The 17,994-nt window shown below is 29.4% G+C and overlaps 1 protein-coding gene across 1 annotated transcript; it reads right to left on the bottom strand.

The window, feature by feature from the left end:
- Positions 1-359: 359 nt before the first annotated feature.
- Positions 360-15,985, bottom strand: LOC119678744 (eukaryotic translation initiation factor 2-alpha kinase). The gene is made up of 5 exons (XM_038090759.1): positions 15,332-15,985; positions 3,994-4,699; positions 3,241-3,420; positions 2,243-3,181; positions 360-2,166 (listed from the first exon to the last, which is right to left on the bottom strand). The coding sequence occupies exons 1-5, from the start codon at positions 15,541-15,543 to the stop codon at positions 784-786; spliced, it is 3,420 nt and encodes a 1,139-aa protein (XP_037946687.1). The 5' UTR covers positions 15,544-15,985; the 3' UTR covers positions 360-783.
- Between the last annotated feature and the right edge of the window lie 2,009 nt (positions 15,986-17,994).

The following is a 17,994-nucleotide window of genomic DNA, read 5'->3' on the forward strand; positions in this document are numbered from 1 at the left end:
AAATCTTTACAGTTGGGAACATTTTAAATAAAAACAAATGAATTATCATAGCCTTGATGTAAAACAAATGAGTCTTTTAATCAAAATATAAAATTTTAACTATTATAAAAATGCTAGAAGTCGGAAATAATTGCAATGAAATTTTTTTTATGAAATTAACTATTATTCGAAATTAAATATAATCGAATGTAATAAAAATTGCATACTTGAGGAAAATTAGTAAAAAATCAGACCGCATATCAGCATGATGTTCCATAAAGTTATTAGGATTTCAGTAATTTTATTATTCACAAAATAATAAATAGAAATTAGTTTGTATAATAGTTAAATAAACGGTTAAATGAATTTAAATTGTTAAGAATTGTTAAGAAAGGTTTGACTAAACCGTATTTTAAGAAATGTATGGAAAAAAGAGATAACCTCTTTTAGTTCAATAGAAATATAATAAATAAATGAATCTACATAAACCACATATATACATACATAGATATTAAATTATAAAATTGGCACATTACTAAACATTTTTAATTTTACAAGAAAAACAGGTTTTTCAATTCTATTACAGCAATTTAAATACAATGTGTAATAAATTATGGTGTTTTACATAGATACACTTACTCAATTACACATTTTGACACTATTGATCTTTTGCATCTACAGCATTTGTTAAGGTAAATAAAAAGTATCCACATATAAAAATGTATGAAACAAATAATGTCATAAAAGTCAAAAAACAGCTTGCAATACCCGTAAGGCTAGTTGCAAGAGATATTCTTGACCATTTTATTCGCTACCACTAATAGTACGACCATTACTGAGTCTTCTAGCTACCGCTGCCATAGCAGCTGCGTCTCCATCGCCCATCATATCGGGTACTGTTAGCACATGTTTCAGCTCTTGTTTTAAATCGTGCGTTGACGGTCTTTTTGCTGGATCATTAGATAACATTGAATTAAGCAGTTTATATTCTTCTGCATGATTAACTGAAAAATCTTTTGGATACTGCCCACCACGAAGTCCACGCATTGTTACGATGCGTTCCATTTCAGTACCAAAATGAGTTAGTAACTCAAAAAATATTAAACCTAAAGAGTATATGTCAACTTTATAGTCATAATGTTTGCCGAGTAATTGCTCTGGTGACATATACAAATGTGTGCCCACTTGTTGTGTATGACGCGCACAGGAGGGCATTCCAGTCTGATCACTACATTTAGTTACCAAATTAGGTATGTCTGACATATCAGTAACCAGCCCAAAGTCCCCAATTTTTATTTGTCCATTTTGTGAGAAAAATATATTGCTTGGTTTGAGATCTCGATGTATTAAACCCTTAAGGTGTACATAGTCTACTGCATCCACAATTTGATAAAATATACTACCTACAAACTGTTCGCGCTCTTTTATTTTAGTGATACGCAGCCATTCACGCAAGCTTTCCTTACGACACAACTGCATTTGTATATATAAATAAACTTTATTTTGTACTGGTTTCGGTACATTAGAGTTTTGTAATGGTATGAGACTTCTACAACTATTATTATTATGCTCATTTCCTAGCTCCAATGAGAGCGGCCTTTGCTTTTTTGTTGAACTAGTTTTAATTGCTTTATTTGACTGCGATTTGGATTTATCTGCATCATTTGTACTCTCATCCCATATGTTTTGACTTTGGGGTTCATTAGAGTAACGTACAAATTCGATTTGAAAAGAATCGGAAAGTTGAGAATAGTCAATTTTTTTAGTATTTTGTTTCAAACTCATATCAAACGAATTGGAATGTATGTCAATAGATACGGCATCAGATTTGACGGGATTAACGTTTGCATTAATACCACTATTGGTATCTGATTCTTGAATGGCTAATGATTGCGAATCGCTTCGAAAAATTATACAGGAATCTTCTTCATCTTCATCAAACTCATTATAACCATTTTTACATTCAAAATCTGAGCTACATGCTGTACTAGTTACACTAGACACCCATGATTGTAAAAATTTCTTTTTAGCGATATGCAATTGTTCATGCTGTGCTACTCCATTGGGAAAAGACGGTAATGTACTACCATCTGGAGTCTCAATTTGAATAGAAGTAGACATTTCATGCACTAACCATTTGCTGTCTTCTTCTTCCTGCCAACCAATCGGAGGTGTTTCAACCCAAGCCTAAAATTTGTATAAACATAAATATAATTAAAATTTGTTTTTAAAATATTGTTTATAATATTCTTATTTTACTTACTTGAAAATAACGAACTATGTTCTGATGTTCACAGTGTGCTAATGTCTTTACTTCTCGCATAACGCGATCTCGCGATTCTTTCTTATTGGGCAATGTTATACGTTTCACAGCATATTTACAATCGTCTATTTTATTTTTCGCTTCGAAAACCACACCAAAACCACCGCGGCCCAAACATCGCATTAATTCAAAATCACCTTGAAATCTTGATGAAAAATTTTCACTAGAATTTGATGTTGATTCAGATAATGATCTGTATACACCATTAGCACTTGTACTATTAGTTTTTGTGGAATTAGTTGTTGGTCCCAATAATAATTCAGTAGAAGTTTCTGTAGCTTCAAATGCTGTTGGCACAGGTATATGCCGTTCAATAACCATTATCTCACGGCGTCCCATTATAAAATTTAGCAATAAAGCCGAGGTAAGGGCAATAACAACAATCTCCTTCCACCAAAACCACAAGGATAAAATTACTACTTTAACTGGTGCATCAACATCGTCTAAACTGAAACCTAAATCATCAACATACGTTAAGTTTGATTCATTATTACGTGGTGCATCCTCAATAGCTGGCACAGTATTTGTTGATTCGCACAATATATTTCCATTAGTTTTATTTAGATCATCAATTGTGTAGAAATAAAAGCCATTGCCATTTACATATTCTGATGCATTTAGTACAGATTGCGCTGAAACTGCAAAATGTTCCTCATCGTATGGTACCAATTCATTACCATTTACTTCCCTTTCTTCTCTATTTGGTGGTATTGTGCCACTGCTGCCTATGATTTTATCATCTCGGACAATAGACAATGAGTTACTGCTTGCAGCTATAGGACGCCAAGGAATTTTAGGCAAACGTGTTTCAACCTTTGATAATTGATTGTACAACTCTGATGATTTATAGGTAATTTCTTTACGCAAATTAATTGATTCCTAAAACAAAGAAATATTATAAGTTATATTATCTATAGAAAGTTATTATTGAAACTTACTTGTATATATAACTGCTTTTCATACATGCCTAAATATATTGATGGAGCAGTAGATGGATTTGGTGCTTCAAAAATATTTTCATCATGATCCCACAACCATTGTGCTGAACTAAACATATCTATTGATTCAAGCTCATCTGCAGGTCCTATCTTCCAAGCACTAACAATTGGATGATCAAACTACAAGAAAACAATAAAGATTTGTAATAAAAAGAAAATAATATAAGATAAAATAAAATAAAAAACCATGAGAATAAAATGGGTATGTAAAATTAAAAAACTTGTGCTACTGTACTTGAAAATGAGAAAATCCTATCAAATATTTAAATAGTTAAAATTTGTTTAAAAAACTGGAACTGGAAAGATATAAGAGAATACCCTATATGTAATATATATTCTTAACACACTAAAATAGTTTCATTATTGTAGAAATCTTCACACATAATGTATGATTTTTATTATCAATCGCAAAAATTTTTCTCGACGTGTGGAGTAACAACGAGACACTTATATGTATGAATAGGACTAAATAGAAGAATTATTATTAGACATCACTTGCTGCTATCACCAAAATAAATCATCACTTAACCCTAACATAACCTACAAAATTCTTTATCTTTTTAAAAATAGTATTAATTGCGCTGCTTTTAATCCTTCTTAATCATATTTCATCGACTTTTGCTTAAAATAAGAATTAAACCATTTTAAATGAATTATATATAATCAATTTTTTAATAGAATTTTAATATTTACTTTATACTTCCACAGCATAACATTTGGATCAGTGGTACTAAATGCACACACAATTCCTTCGGGTACAATGATTTTTACATCCACATCCAACATAGCTAAATCCAATTCACTAAATTGGCTATCATGGCATTCAGATGATTTAAGCAAATCCAATTCATGTTGTCCCACACTGAAGTTCCAACGTTCAACACCAGTTCGAGATTCTACAGCGCGTACAGTTTGAGTTTGCCTTCGCACTACGATAACATCATCCAAAGCTGGATCATGCTCAACAGTGAAATTATTCTCTTTATCTTTATCCTTGTAATTATCAACATTTGAACGTGTCAAATCAGCATGGGTGGAGTTTATACAACCATTCATCGAACATTCATACAATAATTGTCCAGTACGTGCTGACACACCATAGGTACGGGTCTCTTTACCACCAGAAATAACCAAATCATCCGAAAATTTTGCAGAAGAACTAAGCAAATGTTCGGTGGTTATTGGTATCGGATCAATAGATTCACCATCAAATTTATAAATTCCGCCACTCAAAGAAGGGATCATACGTACAAACTGTCCATTGTTAGTTAGTTCAAGTCGATGAATACTTGATGAAATTAAGGCACCGGGGCTTGTTGCTAAGCTCCAATGTAATTTACCAGATTTCGATATATCGAGCGTGGAGAGGCGTCCATCTAAGGTTGTAACATACAAAAGCCTGAAATTTAAAGCAAATAAAATATACTTATTTTAAATTATTAATACTTAATACAAAAATTATATTGTAAAGCGAACAAAATACATATATGCAATTTATAAGATCTGATATATGCGTTGATATTAAATAAAATAAAATATTTATTTTAAATTGTTTCACTTATTAAATAATACGTTCTTCATCAAAAAACTTTAAGAAATCTTCTATTCACTTATACATTTTTAATTTATTGCTATTTTTGTTCTTTGAATTTCCCCTCTCGTGTATGTGGTTTTGTTTATTTTAAAAAAAAAATAATTTTAGATAAGGCAAATATGATTTTTTATTGTGTGCATAATTGTAGGCTTACATTTTTATATTTGTTTTTATATTTCTATATTAATATGCAATTAAATATACGTTTTTATAAACATATGAAATATATACTTTTGTATACTTTTGGAATATACATAAAAATATATTGATCGACAACCAAAAAAAATATTTTCATTTTTAAGAGAACATTGTGGCACAACAATTAAAATGTAAGTATTACTCCATATCTTCAAATCGAAAGATGCAGAAAAAGGTATTACTGCAGGTAAGAATAAGTAAGTTTAAGTAAGTAAGTTTAAGCTGAACGCTAAGGATCTTTGCTACTTAAGTATTCGGAAGTTTTTGAAGATTCAAAAGGATTTTACTCCGCTTCAGAAATCAAAACTCAACTTTATAATGACTAGTTAAGTTGTGTTGAAAGTATTTCCTAATAGTACCGATCTGAAAGCTGAATTTTACAAGGACATACAGACCGCTGTATTATATTTCAGTTTACACATATAACCATTAATTCTTACTTCAGTATATGTTCTATATGATAAAAATGTGGAGGATCGAAATATGTTGAACTTAGAGAGCATACATTGATGGTTCTGCTGTCGTCACTTTCATTAAAAAATATATCACTAAGCATGTGATAAGCACAAAGCTACCTCGTCAAGAAATAAACACGAATATCAACAGAAGCTCAAAACCAGTACACCAGGCAATATAATGCGCCGCTGTTGAACTAGTTATATGGTAAATTAAGGAAAGAAATAACTAGATTTACAAGAAAAAAAAGAAAATATACACCATCACTAAACCAGAACCAGATGTGTAACCTAAGAAAAAACAAAGGGATCTCCTCAGCCAACCAAGAAAAGACATATCTAAGATCTGACGCATTCTAAGGCTGCGAGTTCCCTCCTATGTATATTGTTGACACTGTTAAGTTGAGAAGGAGAAAGAAACTGTGGTACGCCTCTTCTGCAGCTACCTACTTCTACCCAAGAGCAGAGAGTTTCTTAGGTAATAATTATTTAGCTTTCTCACAGGTGTGTCCATCAGTTAAATTAAAAACATTCTATGCTTTATTGAGCTCTCACGAAAAACATTTAGTACGAGGATCACTATTTATATTTTAAGTCTAATAATGAAAAAATACTAACTTTTTAAAAATTGCTTTATTATTTCTCAAAGTATTCTTATGAATTCTTCTTTTTATAATTAATAAACTTTTGCATGCGTTCCAACCATTTGTCAAAGTATTTTTTGCAATCTTCAATGACTTTTTCCGCCGACAAACATCGTTTCCCACGCAATTTATTCTTGACGTTCGGGAACAAGAAGAAATTATTGGGTGCCAAATCAGGACTAATCAGGGTGCCAGAATTCAGGACCGATGACCCATTAAATCAATTTTTTGAATGTTCAAATAGTCGGTTGTTAAACGAGATGTGTGAGCACTCGCATTTCACTGGACTACCGGTAAACAAGTGGTTGTGTGCCATTCGGAATTGATGGTTTTACGCTTCTGCAATGGTAAGTTAACAATTGTTCTTGTACAATTGTTGTTTTATTTAATTTTCATGTCTTCTATGAAGACTTTATACACAAAATTAAACAAATTTAAGGGCCCCACGTTGGGCGCCAGTTAACAATTGTTTTAGTACAATTGTTGTATAGTCAATTTTTCTGTCTTCTATGAAGACTTTACCCACAAAATTAAACAAAACACGTTAGCTTACTATGAAGCGCTTTTCTAAAACTGAAAACGCATTTATTGATTTTTTTGTTCGACACGTACTTCAGCATAAGAATGCAAAAAGATATATGATCTTATGCTGACGTAGTGTCTGGAAATTGGTTAATATTATACGATAAATAAAATAAATAAATATGATAATATTTATTAAAAAATATATTATCCGCTGACACCAGTAAATCCACAGTGCTTCAATGTTTACGTTATTAACTGGTATAATTGCCACATGACAAGTTTTCCCAAACAAAACAAGCGACCATTTGTTTCGAAGTGTTTCGAGCGAAAACATCTTTTGTTGGATTTGATTCATCTGTTTACGTTCCGGCTCATACGCATATATCCATGATTCGTCACCTATTCCAATCTTATATACGTCTTTTGAAGCACCGCCATTGTACTTCTTGAGCATTTGTGTACCTTTTTGAGATTTTTTTTAAATGATAGAGGATCCAACGAGAACAAAACTTTCTCACGGCTAAATTATCGTTCAATATTTTATATATACTCGTGATACTAATGCCCAAGGGTGCCGTTAATCTCACAATATGTCGCATGACGATCTTGCATTATCAGTTTTTGCACAGCATCAATGTTTTCTGGCACAACAACTCATTTTAGACGAATCATTGTTAACGAATTTTGTCAGTGAGCGAACTGCGGCCACTATTAATATCATTGTACCAGCGTTTCACAGTAGCAAGAGATGGAGCTTCATCGCCATATGTGGCGTTGTGGAATTAAGTTGATGGATGCACTCTTGTCTTGATACTCGTAATCCATGTCGAAAGTCATAATTTTTTTCGTGAACAATCAATTTAGAAATCACTATAAATAACACAAATAACATCCTTTTGACAAAAAGTCTCAGGTAGATTATGGTTAATAATGTCAAACTTCCGTATGGGAACGTCAGACAATAATAGTAACTCTACAACGTATGCTAATATCTCAAAACCAAAAGAAAAATTGATTATTTCATCTTAACCCGAATACAATATAAATGAAAACTAAATAAGAAATGAATTATTATATTTATTTTTAAAGTATCTAGATTACAGAAAAATCTTTTGATACAGATACATACAGATATTTATTTTAAAACGAACAATTTTTAGTCTGTAAGTAGGCAAGAGAATCAATTAATACTATACCTACCCTTGAAAAATGATGCATTCTTAGCAAAAGTTGCAGCTGCAAATATAGTGTGAACAGATGTTAACACAAAATAAAAAAAAAATAAAATAACGCGATCAATGATTACAACACAGGCAACTGGGATGGACAAAAAGTATGCGGCGTTTTGATCAAAATTGAAAATGTTTTGTCTATCATTTGAAAATAATTTTATTTATCGAAATATCATCCTATTTTTCGGCGGTTTTCTGTTATTTTTCAACTGAAACTTATATGTTTTTATTGTAGAATTTTGAGTATTTGAATATAGAATATTTGAAAACTTTATGCAGACAAATCTTACAATTTTCTTTAATTGGGATGAATGTATAGTAATCTTACAACGTATATGGCATATACCATGACATAAATTAACGCATAAAAATTCAATGGCTTTGCTACTTTGGTCTTATCATGTGAATGGAAGAAAAGATTCCGGCTAGAAAGGTGTTTGATTCGGTTCACACTGGTAGAAAATGCGGTTGTGGACGTATGTATCATCAGTGCAAAGACTGGGTGACCAAAAATATGAAGACACTCGGTACTACCACCATGGGGCCTTTAAGCCAGCTAATCCAATACCTGAAGGAGGCTAGTGGATGCGATAGTAACCGCGTATTTTACTTCACTAAACACACAAAAAAATAATAAAACCTATTAAAAGTGCATGCATCACTTCTGGTCTCAGTATTTTACATATTTGCTTTTGGTAAGGCAATAAATAGTTTGTTAAAATGAATGATATCCTGAAAATTTCTTTTAATACGAAGCATCGCCATTTCAGGTTTTTTATTTTGAACTCCTTTGATCAGGAGTTTTATCTTTCTTTGATGAAATTCAATTTCAGTCAATATTATTATATGTGAGTCACTTTACTTGATATATTTTCAACGCAATTTCAGTTAATTAACGATATTGTTTCTCCACAAATATTTAACAGGTTTTTTAAGAATCTTATCCATAACTTAATTGCCTTTCCCATTAACAGACCAGATATAAATTTTTAAAACAAAACCGACAGTAATATTTTTTAACAGTTGATTGTAATATAATGCAGGCATCATAAACAACACAAATCTTGAAATACACCTGTACACCATTCTCTATTTTATCATATCAAAACTGTAAAGTTCCCTACAATCACGTTTACCAATAAACCAATATCCACAAAAGAAAAAATAAATTACCAAATGCATTTCATCGTTTTAAAGTTAAAACCAATCTAACAGAAAAATTATTACAAATTATAGCAAACGCTTGTATATCAAATAAGGAATTTTTATTTTTCCTTTTCCATCTAACGTTCGAATATATAGCATATAATTTTCCTCCACCATTTAATACTATTCCTTAATATCGGTTATAACATATAGTTGTAGAGTACCTAAGCAATAATCAAATATAATACGTAATATTTCATTTTTCTATGTATATATTCGTAGTGGAACCCAAAGTGAACAGGACTATTTAGAAATAGATTTTTGTAGGGTGACTATCTTTTGACAATTCCATACACAGGTAAGTTAGATCTTCACTAACATATTCTCAGTATGTGTAACATTCAAACGAAAAAAAACCAAAATGATCGAATTGAGTTGAGAAATGAATAATTATTTTACAATAAAAAATGTTTGCAAGATTATAGGGTATTGGTTAGTAAGTTTGGAAACTTAGTAAGAATTTTATGAAAAATTAGGTCTTTTAAAAACGTTAAACAATTACAAAAAAAAAGTTTTAAAAACTTATTTATTTGCAAAAACATATTAAGCATCAAATTAATAAATTTTTAATAAATATTGTTACGAATTCGCCCTTTTATAATTATTCTATTTCCTTTTGTATCTCTGGATTGTCAAAAAACGCCAAAAGGATACACGTTATTTTAGTTGTTGATAACTATATAACCTTATTTACTCTCGCAATGCTGTTTGACGATCAAAACAGCTCAAACTTGTGAATACAAACTTGAACTCGAATCCAAAAACTGAAACTAACTAATTGACTAAATTTCACTAAACTCCAACCTCATATCTGACATTAGTGTTTCTTATTGCTATCAGTTTTTCCGTGTTGCTACGATTTGATATTTTTCAAACCAAATTCGTCACAATATGTACAACTGAAGATGTATTTGGATAAACAGTTATGATGTGCATATTGAGCTAAGCAATTCCTGTTGCTTTTCCTAAAATTCTCTTAAACTCCCTTTACTCGGTTTATATTGAAATTACATATCACTTCATATATGATGAAATGTATTATATTAGATCTGTTCCACGACCTTCTCGTAGTAACTTTGAGTAACACTGTGTATACACAAGTGCAAATTCCAGTAAATGAGAGCATCTGAAAGAGCGTAACATCTATGTAGAAATTTGAAAATATTACACAGATTTTACTCGTAAATTTTATTCCAAGTAAAATTTGTGTGATGTGTGAATCAGCTGTTTTGGTTTCAATTTAAATTTTTGTATTGTTTATTTGGGTGGCACTGGTGTTCTTATCAGACTTTACGCAAAGCTGTTCCATGAAAACCTGTGTAAAGAGCGTAATTTGGCACTTTTTGTATTCCGCTCTCAGTTTGGACTTTACTTGTGTTTTACTTGGGTTTTACTACGAGAGTTGCTCGTGGAGCAGACCTATTATATTTCTTAAATCAAGGAGTCACTTTTCGAGACTTAACATAAGAGCGTATTGGTATGCGCTCTGTATATGGTTTTTTTTTGAGTATAGTTCTCTTAACTTCCCTGTACTAGGTAAATATTGAAAATATATACCTCTTTCCATACAATAATTGCGTTTCTTGAAGAATTATTTCCCAAAGTTAAAGAACATTAGTATATACACTCTATATATGGGATTCCTTCTTTTTTTTTAAATAGAGTAATCTTAACTTCCCTATATTTGGTAAATATTGAAAATGTATATCCCTTCCTATATGATTTTTACGTTTTTTGAATCAAGAAATTACTTTCTGGGCTTAAAGAACGTTGGTAAAAAAAATCTGTATATGAAAAAATTTCTAAAGGTATTTCAAAAATGAATAAATTGTAATAAAATAAAGTAATTGCTTATGTTTCATCTATTATATATCACAATTAATATTTTGTTTATTATTTATTTGAATAATATTTGTTTAAAGTCTACTCTAAAAACATGAATAAATTTTGACAGTTGGCTGGAAATTTCCATTTATTTTTAAGCAGTGTTTACATTACACATATAATCAATGTTGTTATTTAATTTTTTCTATGACTAATTATAAAATTGTTAAAAAATGAAAGTTAATTATATGCTGTCTTGTAACCGAACCCCCTTTCTGCATTTTTAAAATAGTTTTTGTAGTGATATATCTTTATTATCATTCACAATTCAAAAATAAAAACAGATTACTTAAAAACAATTTTTTAAATTAACTAAATATAAATACGTTGATATTAAGAGTGGAAGTATCTTTCCATTTAAACACTAACCTACCTCATTAAATTGGAGAGAACTAACATAACGCAATTGCCTTTTAATAAAGATAATGCGTGCACAATTCTTTCTGACTTAAATTTTGATTTTGCACATATCTAGGTTTAAATGGTATGATTATTAAACACAAATGTATATTATAAGATACACTATAAAAAAATTTAAGATAAGATATTTTGGCCTAAACATACATTACAAATTTCGTCTGCATCTATTTTAAAAAATATATGAGTAATCGTTTAACTTGACAATAGAAACCTTCGCAGCAGTTTTGTTATCAGTAGAAAAAGAAAATATTTAAAAAAAGAAAAAATATTTGTAATTAATAAATAAAATTAAAAAAAAATTAAAATTTTTAAATCAAAATAATACGTTGCAGTTTTATTTCCTACTGGGTATGTGAAACCAATTTTAAAATTTAGAACCCAAATTGCATCATCATTTTCAGTATCCTTACTCCACTTTGCTTGCCTTTCAGTGATTCAGTGATATATGCGGGCTACAGAACAAAATAAGAATATAAAAGCAAAACAAATGAATAAAGCGGTTGAAATGTGCAAAGTCAGAAAAAAAGCGCGCCAAAAGAATGCTTTAACAGATTGTGTTTGTTTGTTATTGTTTATTTTCCCTACCGGTTGAGCAAATGCACACACATTCACATTTCTCTTTTACTCTCTTTTATGAGAACTAATGGCAAAGCTATACGCAAACTCTTTACAATGGCAAGTGAAAAATCAACACATCAGCTTTTGGAATTAGAATACGAGACACACATTCTACGGGGCGGAAACGAAGGTAAACGTGCCTAATAAGCAAATCCTCAGCTGTTTTCTGTTTTTATTTTTATTTTTATTTCTATTAAGAAAAGTTAAACAATTAATATGAAAGCTAATACCACAACAGAAATATTATATATTGTACTGTACTTTAAAACATGATTATGCATGCCAAAGTTGTGCAAGTGCATTTGAAATAACTTTTTTTTTTTATCAATTTCAAATATTTGTTGTATTTTTTGTCATTGAGGAGAAAGTTTTTTATTTAGTTTATAATTAATTTGTTAGAAAACTCAATTCATTTTCATTTTTTAAAATCAAAGTTATTCATTTAATTTGCTTCACATGATGAAATTCTTGAAAGAAGTTCTTCCAAAATACTGAGAACAGATACTGGCGTGCCATGGTGCATTTGAAATAATAATATCTATTGAAATGAACGAATTACTCTTATTAAATCTGAAATTAATAGCATTTCAAAGATATAAAATAGAAGACTGACAGAACATGTCAACTTCTTACCTAGAAATCTTACAGTTACAGCGTTTTCAATATATAAATCTAAGGTAATTTTTTCAATCGAGATATGTTGCTCTTTTAATGCACTTTTGACGAAATGTATAACAGTCGTGATTTATTTAAGACAGTCTAGATATTTTACCAAAGAAGCAAGATTACCCTGAAATTAACAGCTGTTATATATGATTTGATAAATGAACTGTGATTTGATTCGCTATATGTATTTGTCAAAAATATAAATATCTAGTAACACGAATAAAAAAATATTAGATTACTCTAAAAATGTTCGATTGAGTAACAAAATTTGACAGATCGAGAGTAAATCTAGATTGAATTCAGATAAACCAATAGAAAGCGCCATTATTTTTAAGTATTTTTCGTTTTAGAAGAGCTTCAGTCAATCCAGTCATAAAATTATAAAACCAAAAGAAGCAGTATTACAATTCACATAATTCAGAATAATTCATCTATCATTTCTCCTTATGTAGTTCAAGTAATTTAAATGATGCTCATAATTTAAGTTGTTTACATTTTGGCAGTGTGTGAGTTTGAGTAAATTGAGGTAAAGTAAATTAAAATTCCTAGGGATTTTTTGCATTACACTTATGTAAATTTATTTATTTATTTAATATCCAATTTACTCTACTCGAAATTCTGATAAATACCAACATTCGACGCCATACTGACATAATTTACTATTCCCCTCAATTTACCATCAATTTACTCGAACTCGCACACGGCCTTTATATTATTTTATAGTGTAGTTGATATACAAATTATTTCATGTTTAGTATTTAAGTTTAAACAAATTATTTTTAGTAAGTAACAATCGACGAGGATGACAAGGACATGCATTACTTTTGAAAATTAAAATTTGTGGATAAAGTTTTACTTGAGACACGCTAAACAAAAATCAAAATTTAAAAATTTATGTACATAATTATATACATAATTTATATATATAATTTATATAAATTTATATACAATATATACACTGTCCTTAATTCATTTGTTTAATAGGTGCTTTATTCAAATTTGAACCGATCGTTGCCGAATGGACAAGGATAAGGATGGATAAAGACATAGTACGCTCCTTTCTCTCATAAGAATAAACGATAACCAGAATAAAAAAAGGGATAATATACCAGGATTAACACAATCCAAATCACTTATTGGTACCTATAACAATCAGACATACCAGGATTAACACAATCCAAATCACTTATTGGTACCTATAACAATCAGAGATACCAGGATTGTATGAACCTATCAAAAGAAAAACTTAAACTTAAACTAAAACAACACCTTAAAGGACTGGATATACTTACAGATGATTACAGATATACTTACGGAAGAGGCAATAAAATTCTGTACAGTAGGTTATATTCTAAACGCAGAAGGGGGCACAATAGACCCGACGGTCCCAGTGCCCCTCCCCCTAACAATAATAATAATACATTAAATAAGAATCATGACATGATAACGTCATGTTCATTAATCAGATTATTGTTTGTTGATACACAGTTACTATGTTATATGTATTATATATAATAATAAACTCTGAACTGGGTAGATTTTGTTTTGAAACCATATATCGTCGTAAAAATAAATAATAATCCTGAATAATAATGCTTTAAGGAATCGTTAAGTACTTTGTTAGAAAAAAGCCAAAAACCCTGTATATATAGGTTCTTATAGAATGATTTTTATAAATATACTATAATCTTTTTACACTTTATATACAAATATAGAAAAGGAAATGATTGACTAACTTGGAATATTCCGACCAATGTTTAAAAACCAGTCCCTTAAATACAATTTGTATAATAAATGAAATCATTTATCGACATAGATTGATGAATGGATAAGGCTACATTGATTTATACTATCAACCTGACCAAGATAACACAGTACATGTTATCCAATATCACATTCCCACGTAAATAAATATCTTGATTGATAAAGGTATACCTTTCGAATGGTAATAATATAACAATTAACTGATTTATTTTATACACCCACCCCCTATTTTATAAACGTTCTCCGTTGCCAGCTGGTTTTTAATAGAAAAGTTTATTTAATAATATTTAAAAAAAACAATAATAAAATTAAAAACTTTCAATTCTATATTTTTATTTATTTTTAGTATTTAAAAAACAAAACATACTTATAAGAAAAAATGAAAGTATGTAATTTAATTTAAAATAAAAAAATAAAAATAACAAACAAGCGGTGAAGGTTCTGTTAGGCCACATAATCAACAAAAAAAGCTATCTAAATGTTCGAAATATAATGCAAATAAATATGTAAAAAAAAGAAGAAGAGAAACAGGTTGGTATGACTCAACACATAACGCAAATTGAGCATTTTGTTGTTGATAATCATTATAAGAACAATAATAAAAGAAGAAACAAAACAACTGTAAATAATTAATAGACAGCACTGAAAACGGTTTGATTAACACACAATTAAAGAATAAATATATAAACAAAAAATAAATTTACACAATTGTAAAGCAAGCAGGAAAGTGAAAAATAACCTTAAAACCAATTGGATAGAAACTGCGAGAACATTGCATATACAACGAAAAAAAAATAAACTAAAATACACGTTCTTGTAACTTACCTACGTCCAATCGTGCGTTCATTGCTATCAACACAATACGGTATAGCTGGCCTATTGTGTTCCTCTAAGTGTGGCACATTCTGTGCATTATGCACATTATCGGTTGGAGTGGCAGAGCCGAGTGCTGCTGCCACAATAGAAGTTAGCATGGTGAGATGTAATAATGATGGTTGACAATTTCGTCCAGCATTCAAATTATTATGAATGCCCATATCTAGACTTTTTCTATTAACACACTGCTATTGCCTAGGGGGGTTCGGGTTGTGTAATTAGCAAATGCTAAAGTGGACACAAACATGGAGAAAAGAGCACCCACTATTTGTAGTGCGTGCCGTTTCTGCATAACTTTTGCACTTATCAGTTTAGCACTTGAATTTAAAAAAAAAATTTCACACTGCTGGTAATTATTTTTTTCTTATAATTTTATATTTAATAATATTATATGATATAAAAAATAAGTTTAAGTAATATGTAGACGCAATGCCACTTCCGTCGCGCACTAGCGAGTTTCACAACTAATATACAACTGTCAGCTGTCAGCGATGAAGGCATCCCTGATTTTAAAATGTCTTTCTTAAAACTGTGGAACATTCGAGAAATGGAATGAAACATCATACAGATATTTTCTAATATAGCAATATTTGAATTTTAACAAAGAATTAAGTCATGGAATAAATTGACAGTAAAATTTAATATATTTCAATAAATAAAGATTACCAACCATTCGCTCGTTTTCTTTTTAATTATTGTACATCAAATTTTAAGCTAAATATAATTCAATAAATTTCAGTGTAAGCGACTTTATGAATAATAAAAGTTTTGTTACAAAGAAAATACAAAGTAACTTTATTATTGAATTCACATTTTTAGCTTTTGAAATCCGATTTAACCGATGCACACATTTATTTTCTAAATTTCTAAAAAGTTTTTTATCCAAATGGTAAATTTAAATATTAACCAAGATGCTGGATATCTCGAAAATGATTTATTGAAATAAGTTCAATATTATACACAATGTTAAAGTACATTCACACTGTCTCATTTAGATACTTGCTCATTTATATTTGTACGATTTTTGTTCTAAGAAAAATTTATATTACGCGCACGGGCGTTTTTATTGTAGCACACAGACTAGTTACAACAATCGAAAAAATTAAGAAAAACAAAGATTTAAAATTAGGGCATTGATCAATCAAATCATTCATATACATTTTATTTATCAATTACTTATTTAATTAATAAAAGCAAAGATTTTATTAAATATTTGTTTCCGCAGTACCTTTGTTCACAACTCAATTGTTGTTTGTTAACATTTTACATATAAAATATATGGTACATATTTGAAATTTTAACAATTTCCCTTGTAGTACATTTATTTTTAAAGATTGAATTCAACATTTTTCACGTTAAATGAGCTGATTTATTGATAATGACATCGTTTATATGCAACCATACAAATAAATGAGGTAAATCATCCTCATTTCGCGGCATTAATGAGCAAAACCACCTAAATGAGACAGTGTGAATATGCTATTAATTTATTAAATCATCTTAATTTGATGCCTAATGTTTTTGTAATTAATTGTTTACGATTCTATCGATGCGCACAGTAATTCAGAATTACATTCTTAATTTCAGACCATGGGCTCTATTGGGTGCAGATTTAGTTATAAAACACTATAAAAACATCAATTACACAATTTTAATTTGTTAAAGAAACAAATACAAAGAATTGGCTTTGCATTGCCTCAGACTGTTTAGTCTAATATTCTAACAATTTTTTAACATCAATTTTTAATCCAAATCTAAATAAATAATTATATACATTGCATTACAAGCTATATAAAATAAATCTAAAATACAAAATAAAACTAAAAAACAAAATAAAACTAAAACACAAAATAAAACTAAAATACAAAATAAAACTAAAATAAAACAAAATAACTAAAATGGTGCTAAAAGAGAGAGTTGTTTCCCCTAAGCACATAACCAGTCTTTGACTCTATGTAATCACATCCTTATTTTAAAAATGAATTAGAACATTCTGTCCTCTAGGAACAGAATAGTATTGAAATTTAACAATTGAAAATAAAAATATAATTAATTAATTAATTCACACAGCAAGTAAAATTGTTAATAAAAACTTTCATAGTAATAGTAACAAAACTCCAGAAAAATATGCGAACAAAAAAGTCAAGTACGGCTTTGGATCATTTGGTTAAGGTGCGCTGATTCTGAGCTTCACATTTGGCAGAACCCGAGTTCGATTCCTGGTACTTGCAGTCTCAAAAATAATTATTTACGAATAATTAAATATAAGAATTATTTCTAAGACCACTGATGATGGGTATTTGGCAATACTCGAAACAGCTGTATGGCCAGCCAAAAATTCAATTAATTAAAATAGTATAAAAAAAAAAAATAAAAATTTTTGTTGTTGTATTTCACTACTGTTCGAAAAAACTCCTTTAAAAAATTAATTAAAAAAACAATAAATTATACGAAATAATATATACAAAACAAAATTGCTTTTTAACGATATAAACAAACTAGCATTTTTGAATTAGTTTTGTTAAAAAACAAAACGTCCACAAGTTGAAATGTATAGTAAATTAGAAGTACACTAAAAACAAAGTAATTCTAATTTGTGCCCATCTATTGTA

This window comes from Teleopsis dalmanni, chromosome 2, assembly GCF_002237135.1.
Source record: "Teleopsis dalmanni isolate 2A chromosome 2, ASM223713v2, whole genome shotgun sequence".
NCBI lineage: Eukaryota > Metazoa > Arthropoda > Insecta > Diptera > Diopsidae > Teleopsis > Teleopsis dalmanni.

Coding starts and splice junctions, on each gene's coding strand:
- LOC119678744 (XM_038090759.1), bottom strand. CDS start 15,543: ATGGGCATTCATAATAATTTGAATGCTGGACGAAATTGTCAACCATCA. Junction 4,700..15,331: donor GAACGCACGATTGGACGTAG/GTAAGTTACAAG, acceptor TTTAAATTTCAG/GCTTTTGTATGTTACAACCT. Junction 3,182..3,240: donor AAAAGCAGTTATATATACAA/GTAAGTTTCAAT, acceptor TCTTTGTTTTAG/GAATCAATTAATTTGCGTAA.